Consider the following 8,129-nt stretch of genomic DNA (forward strand, 5'->3'; position numbering starts at 1 on the left):
TTTTCTCGCGCTTACAATTTCGCTTCCCCGCGGCGACGGAGCAATTCTCACTTGGCGTGAGTACGCAAAACTCATCGGGTATTATTATTATTATTATTATTTGTTGTTTCAGACGCGAAAATAGAAAATGGCCTCGCTTATCTACGGTGGAAACGGTTTTAGGAGGTACGTTTTCTCGCACAATCGATGAGTAAGTGTAAAGCGGTAATAATAACACACGCGAAAGTCTGTCCATTGCGCCGCGAACGCCGATATTGCCCAAAGCAAGAGTAACAAAATACGAGCGCGCGCGAATTTATTAGCTTCTTTAATAACGTCAATCGCATTCCCCCGGTTGCTCTCTGCAGCGGACTGACAACGGTTGGAGCGTCTATGTCCAAATCACCGGATCGGTATAAATATATCAGTGCAATCGCATGTTTTATTTTGCGCGTTCGCCGCGCGCTGCTCGATTACCACCCGACTCCCGTGCAGACAATGTCGGCGTTCACCGTCTATAATTTTTGCAAATATTCACACTGGCTAGGTGTTCACTTCTTATCGCTGGATCTAATAGTTGGGAGATGATTAAGAGGGTGGGCCTGTCGTCTGATTTTCTGGGCTGGATGGATAAGGTAGCGGAAAACAGGTGGGAGGGGGAGGAGGGGGGAATCGCTGTCGCGCGATAGAGCGTGTGATTGAAATGAATTTGCCAAACTATGTAGGTATATAATCGAAATTGCGTATTCCGCAAGCGCAACTGCATCGTCGTTGTCGGGCGACTAGTTTCCCTATATCGTTACGGATCGGGACCGATATAACGATTGTGTGTGTGTATATGTGTGTATATGGTGTATCTGTGTACCCTCCTTATTACAACTTTGTAGTCAACCATTATTGCAAACGCCTCTGACGCCCGTGCCGTCGCCGCGGCACGCTCGCTAACGTCTCGATGATATATATAATTATACGAACCAGTAGCAAAAATATTGCTGTCTTTCTGTCCTGATTAAAATATCCGAAGGTAGAGAGTATATACGTTTCCCTCTCGGATTATCTAATTCAGCGTTTACCTCCGCGAGGAAAGAAAGAAAGAAAGAAACGAGATGTCAAATCAGGATACGTGCTCCGCCGGCGGAACCTGCAGGAATAGCAGCCGTTCATTATCTTCTTCATTCACGTCACGCGCTGGAAATCCGGAACGAGTGCCCGCTATTTAAGCGCGTTTAAACAACCTCTTTGATAACGACCGCTCTATACCGACTTCTATAGTCTCCCTATTTTCGACGTACGTTACGCTGCACGACAAGGAATTAAGTTCCGCGAACAATGAAAGTCTCAGTTATATTTTTTGGCTCCGACTCCCGAGAGCGTCTGCTTTTCCTCCCTTTTCTTTATTTCCCTTTTGTATAACGTTGAAGTTGCAACTCCGAGTTATGATTCTCGCAAAAAGTCGTAGATCGTGCACGCCGTGGCGCGAAATTAATAGAACGCTTCGCTTATAGAACGCGTTTCGCACTCTGTGTTTCTGCGTGGGTGGATGTGTAGTTTTATTTATATATATATATCGTTTGAACACAAAACTGAATCGGGCAAAAAACGAATCCCTCACCCCTTCGATCACATCATGTGTCGTTGACATAATGGTTTTTGACAAACACACGTGGCATCGCCCGTCGCCCGCCAGTTACTCTCTCTTTCTCCCTCGATATATAATCGGAATTGTCATCGGTAAATATATACTTACATTCTTTCTCGCGAATAAGATTTACGGGTGGGACATTAAGAAACACAGAAATATGCCAGGAAGAACCAATCGATCACAATAATCGCAGTTTCAAATTCTCTCGTTTCAATATTTCTCTTAGGACTCTTATAATTTATTATCACTTATATGTAAATCATGTAGTTCTCGTGTTATACGTAACGACTCCTTTGCATGTACAAATGATTCCTTTAAATGTACAATTACTTCGGAAAACATTCGACGTATTTCGTACGGAATTAAAAGAACGACAATAAGCAATGCATCTTACACGCGGAGACTCTAATCGTTCTGTGTGTGTGTGTGTGTGTGTGTGTGTGTGTGTGTTGTGTGTGAGGCAGATTGTACGCGATTACAAAAATAATTGATTATCCATTATTTATGATCACAGAGGGGGAAAATAAAATGGCGATGAAATCCGACATAGGATAAAGAACATGCAGCTATCGCTATATTATATCATTGCAATACATGTACAAAAATATGCCTTTTAGACGTTATTCAATGTTACAAAAAGGTTTTGAACACAATAGAGGCAATGGATCTTCGCATTGTAAAACGAAATATTAATTACAATTAATCTAAGCGTTAACCCGATAATAATTCAATATCAATTTACGCATGTCGCGGAAAATTTTCGACGTCTTCGTTATAATGAGCACGACTGAAAAAAAAAACGATCCCAATAGCCGAAACGGAGACGCGTTAAGTTCATCAGTTGACAGGAGGAACAAACAACACTTGCAAAAAAAATATATAAAAAATGATTATTAAAATTATTCTTTTTTCGCTTAAACAACTCGTTAGTAAAACCATATACATAATAAAGCTAATATAAAGTTATATGCGAATATGATCGATAATATATATATGTATATATATATATTTATTTATTTATGCGTATAACTAGTCAATAATTCTATATGTTACATATATAATTAGCAACGATGTGAGATCTGAGAGCACGACTTCAAACTCAATCGACACGGTTCCACTGGAAACGTACATTCTATGTATGATGATGATGATATATATATATATATATTTTTTTTTTGGTTCTGAATGAATGAAATCTAAAAAGTACAGTGCCGACGAGACATTAGACGCGTTAAAGCTACGGTACTGTGCTAACTTACAGAAATAAAAGTAGAAAAGGCGCGCGCGTTCCCGCGAGAGAGACACAGTGCGAATTAAAGGGGTAGCGGATAATTTTTTTCCTTTTCTCTTTCTATATAAGTACGGCTGAGAGATAATTCTAAGTATTCATGCTGAATAAACTGTACATTTCTCTTGATGCACATCCAAGTGATGACGCATATATCGTACTTTGTTGATTGCACACCGAGTCTCGAAAAGCACTGAAATATTGTAACAATAACGAAGCCAGTGGGACGAATGTATCATATATATTATGAAAAAATGTAACGAAGAGCAACTGACGAATTTTTTTTGAGTCGCTTTACATAATTGCACGAACCAAGAAAGAAGAAAAGCATTAAAAAAAAAAAACAGAAAAAACGACATTGCTTCTGACAAGTTGTACGAAAACCGTACCTGATTTCACTTAAGTCTTAATAGCGACTTCTCGGAACGGTAAATACATTGCAGTACACGTCGCCAACGGAATGGATTCGCTGGGAAACAGGCCGTGTCCACGAAAGTCCGTCTTAAATAATAACGTAATAAACGTAAAAGCGCGAATATCCCTGCGTATAAATTACATATCGTTTTCTCGTTGCATAAAACTTAGCGTTCTTTAAAAAAGAAGAGAAAAAAGTGAGCGTAATGTGTTGCGTAATACATTAAAAACCTGGATAAGCTTTATCGGCGGACGAAATAAAAGTTGCGACCGCGAGAGCGTGGGCAACGAATTTGTATTAAGTGTGTACAGATATAGCGGCGTAAAAATAAAAAAAATCGTGACTTTTGTTTTGCTATATGTATATACATTCTGAATTTGATTACTGTAGCTGCTGCGTTGTTTTTTTTTACGACCGACGCGCCCAAGCAGGTCAAGCAACGCAGTTTTGGCGACGGTTTACGATATCGTGTTTATATGAATTAGGTAAAGCGTTGTGTCTGTTCAAAATTTCAAATATAGACATATCGATTTGATCGGTGAAATGTTTTCTTTTTCACATCTTTTCTTACATCCTGTCTTTTCCGCTGACGATTTTACACATTTTTCAATCATCACCGAGGAATTACTGAAGCTTCGTTTAATCGACGTTTTATCTCCTAGTCTCTAAAAAAAAACACATTCGGTATTAATTTTGCAATGCTTCAAAGCACAAGTAATTTCGAAGAGATCCGTTAACGCTAAAAATGCTCGTCGTATTCACTCATATGTTCCAATGAAATTTCTTTACGGGAGACCCATATAATAAGGCACGCTTTTCTGCCTGAGAAGGCACTGAAATATAATGTTTATACTTACGTACATGCTATAAATCGCATTGCATACATGTAAATCATGCAAAGGAGGGAGATCAATTTGAAACGAGATACTATTGATCGAAGATTATTGTGCACCAAGGTTTGTACAATTTTATATTTTATAAACTTACAGTTTTTTTCCTACACTTTGCCAAACAATTCTTTTTACTCTACTTGGTTCTTTGTTGTTTTTCGTTTTTGAAAATTTAAATACGCTGATATATCGTCAATCATAAAAATAAATTCTAGTCCTTTCCTCGCGCTTTCTTACTCTGAATGTATTCGAATTCACGTCTCTTGCTTTATACTTCGGGCGATGATACAACCATAGTTTTTGTTTCTCAAACGGAAATTCCCTGAGTCCTTTGATTTCATTTTCTTTAGCTCTAACATTCGAAATAAACTTAAGAAAACTGCATTAGCGGATGGAAGTAATGATTAATTAAGTAGGTCGAGGGGGGGGGGAGTAGTTGTTCGTTCTTTTTCGTTTCCTTAAACGCAAGGATATTTCCAGTTTCCACTCTTTCTCGGAAAAGCAAAGCATCTCTCCAAACAATGTAACAAACCAATTCAATTTAATATATACGTCCTCCTCTTAATAACAATAATCTATATAATGAAATCTATAATGAGTCGAATAATAACAATGAGATTAAAATAGTACAAATTGACTTAAAATTTTCCGCGAGCGAGTGTTAAATCGCGTAACCGATCCGTACCCACCGGGGACATCAACTAAATCTACATTCACTTCCGAAGGATGGACACACGGCCGATGACAGTCCTGTGGCTTCGTTCGCTTGCGCCTCTTCCGCGTTTCGCCCGCCCGATGCGCACAGCTCGTGGCGGGACGCCGAGGACGCTGCTTGAAACGTATTCGGAGTCGTCTCGTTTGCACTCATTCTCCCGGGATGGTTCCGCAATCGCGCAGTCTTGGCTAGCGGCTGCGTCGTCCCGGCGTCGTTCGCGTGCGGCCGTTTGCGTGGCAGGTTCGATCTTTTCCCCGCCGCTGCCGCTGCCGATGACGACGACGACGACATGGCGATCGGTCGCTGATGCGCAGCCCTACGAGGGGGAGGGAGGGGAAACGTTTTGGGAATGGTGATGGCAGGAAAAAGGAAGACGGTGCTAGTACCCATACTCCATCACACATTTTTGCGTGTCTCACTGTTGCTTAAAAAAAGCTTAAAAAAAAAAAAAAAAGAAACCTGAAACTGACGCGCGTGACACGCGCACCGGTTTTTATGATCGATCGACGAGCGAGGAAAAGAAAGAAAAAAAAGATTGCGAAGGCAAACGTATACGCTCGTCTCTGCTTTTCTCCCTCTAACTGGGCGATATTTATAGCGTTTACTTTTTCGCAAATTTCAAAGAATGAGAAGAATGAGTAACGATTGATTGCGATTTTTTGTCGAATGTAAAAATAATTTTCTCTAAATAGATGCTAACACAGTCTAAGGTAGCAGCAAAGAAGTCGTTAGTGGAGGCGGATGCGTGTGCGCTGTACTGTGTGCCAGATTGATCGATTCGTTCGTCGTTAAAATTTCGTGTCGCCGCGCATCCCTCTCCGTGCTGCTCTTCGATCTTTCGATCACGTGTTTTCGGAATATCACAACGACGAACGCGCCCGCGGGCGCTCGGAAGAAAGAACGAACAAGGGCGAGAGAATCTCAAAAGAAAAAGAAAAAAAAACCGAGGAAAACGTGAACCGGGCGAATATGTCAGAGCTGGTACAGCTCTTAAACCGTTACATTACGCACGATACGTTACTGCTACGCTGTTCATAGAGAAACGCATCGTTAGGTACACACGCAGCAGAAGCTTCGATACCCGATCGATAACCGGCATTACACCGGAGGATATAATTTCGAAAAAATCGATACTGCGAATCCAACAAACCGTAAACACCAACGATGGTCCTCTCTCTCTTCGATTCTCCTTGTCTCAAATATATACCTCTCCTCTTTCTCTTGTTCGCACTCGGAAAGTGAGTAAGAGCATTCGACTGTCGGAACATTTTTACAAGACACCGCGAGTTTCATGCGTGCGAAACGCCTCGTTTGACGAGCACGTCATAATCATGTCAATACGTCGTGATCGTGACAATTGAATCGCAGCGAATAATTAACGAAGTAATTTCAAGCCAAGAGCTTGGACACGATCGCTGTAAGAGACATCGCTGCCGTGAATAGAAAACGCCCCCTCGGGAAACGCGCTCGGGGGTGAGAAGAGCGCGGATTCTCCGCTTTTTTTTTTTTTACCTCGTTCGTCTCCGTCACTTTCGCTCTCGTCGGTGCCGGAGGATGGTCGAGCCACCAACTCCTCCATCCCCTCCCCTCACGGTGTATGTGTTTATACACGGAGCGACGGGCGACGAGAGCGGCGACGAGAGAAGGGTGAAGGGGGTGAAAACCTCGTCGCCGTTACCAGAAGAGTGAGACTCGGGAGTCTCGGGTGTAAGCATCTATTTGGTAGTAAGGACGAGCGATCGGGGAGGGGGGGATCTTACAGGGAATCGAGATGATTAAGGATATGGGTACGCGCGGATGGTAATATATTTGGTTACAACTCCATGTCCTGCGCCTCGTCCTCGCTGAAGTCGCTCATCGACGACTCGCTGTCGGACGACATCCCGTTGCCGGTGCCACCGTTCTCCTGGTCCCTCAGCGCCTCCTCCGTCGCGTACTTCCTGACGTAATCTGCCGAGAAAGAAGCCAGAAACGGGAAATTGCATTGCGAGCCGTATAACGAACGTTCCGAGCGCGCGCACACGCGCGGAACGGGGGTAGTAGTACACTGTTAATCTATAGTGTCAAACTGAACCTTATTTAAGTCGCCACTGCTCCTACTTAATAAATAGTTCTTTTTCACTAAAACAATGTGGAGTTAATTAATTTAAAACAGTTCAAATTTAACCCAAATTGGGTTAAATTCTATTGTTTTATTTAAAAGTAACTATATTGTTTTAGTTAAAAATAACTATTTATTAAGTAGGAGCAGTGGCAACTTAAATAAGGTTCAATTTGACACAATAGATTTCAACAGTGTATAGTGTCAAACTAAATCTTATTTAAGTCGCCACTGCTCCTACTTAATAAATAATCCTTTTTTTTACTAAAACAATGGAGTTAATTAATTTAAAACAGATTTAGGTAACCCAAATTTGGGTTAAATTCCATTGTTTTAGTAAAAAAGAACTATTTAATTATATAGTTCTTTTTTACTAAAACAATGGAGTTAAATAATTTAAAACAGTTCAAATTTAACCCAAATTTGGTTAAATTCTATTGTTTTATTTAAAAGTAACTATTTATTAAGTAGGAGCAGTGGCGACTTAAATAAGATTCAGTTTGACATTATAGATTTAACAGTGTACGATAAAATTAACCAATAAAATAAAATCTAACAAAAGAGCAAAAGTGTAAAATAAAAAAGAAAATACTAATCATTCAAGTAAAATATCGTAATAATAATTATTACACACATTGTTAAATAATCTAACATTTTAAAGATCTACTTCTCCTTATAGATTATTCGTATATGTATATAATTCAGTAGCTATTTTTTTAATGTTACAGGAGAATTAAGGGCTAGAGAGTGAAGGTAAACTTGCGTATATATAAACGGATAATCGATTATATATAAGAAATCTTCGTCCTACTTTATTATAAAGAAATAATAAACAAGATATAAGAGCAAAAAAAAACATTGTATGTCCGTAAGATTTCTCACAAAATTTTACTTCTTTAAAACTTAGCTCTGGAACAAATCAGTATGGTTTTATTTAATTTTGCGTTAAATACACACGCACACGCGTACGCGCACGCGCCCACGCACACGCATACGCACACACATATATATATGTAATACATATTATAAATACACGATTTCATGTTTTCACGATGAAAATAAAAGATTATTACCCCTATTAAGCTGGACCCCCCACCTT

At 40.1% G+C, this 8,129-nt stretch overlaps 1 protein-coding gene across 1 annotated transcript in view; it reads right to left on the bottom strand.

Annotated features, from left to right (window-relative positions):
• LOC105451565 (ubiquitin-conjugating enzyme E2 H) overlaps nucleotides 1-8,129 on the bottom strand; it is a 47,935-nt gene continuing 39,806 nt past the window's right edge. The window contains exon 5 of the mRNA XM_011692097.1: nucleotides 1-6,879. Coding sequence (XP_011690399.1) covers nucleotides 6,743-6,879 — 137 coding nt within the window. The 3' untranslated portion in view covers nucleotides 1-6,742. The remainder of the gene's footprint in view (nucleotides 6,880-8,129) is intronic.

The sequence above is a fragment of the Wasmannia auropunctata genome, unplaced genomic scaffold (assembly GCF_000956235.1).
Source record: "Wasmannia auropunctata unplaced genomic scaffold, wasmannia.A_1.0 LD336050.1, whole genome shotgun sequence".
NCBI lineage: Eukaryota > Metazoa > Arthropoda > Insecta > Hymenoptera > Formicidae > Wasmannia > Wasmannia auropunctata.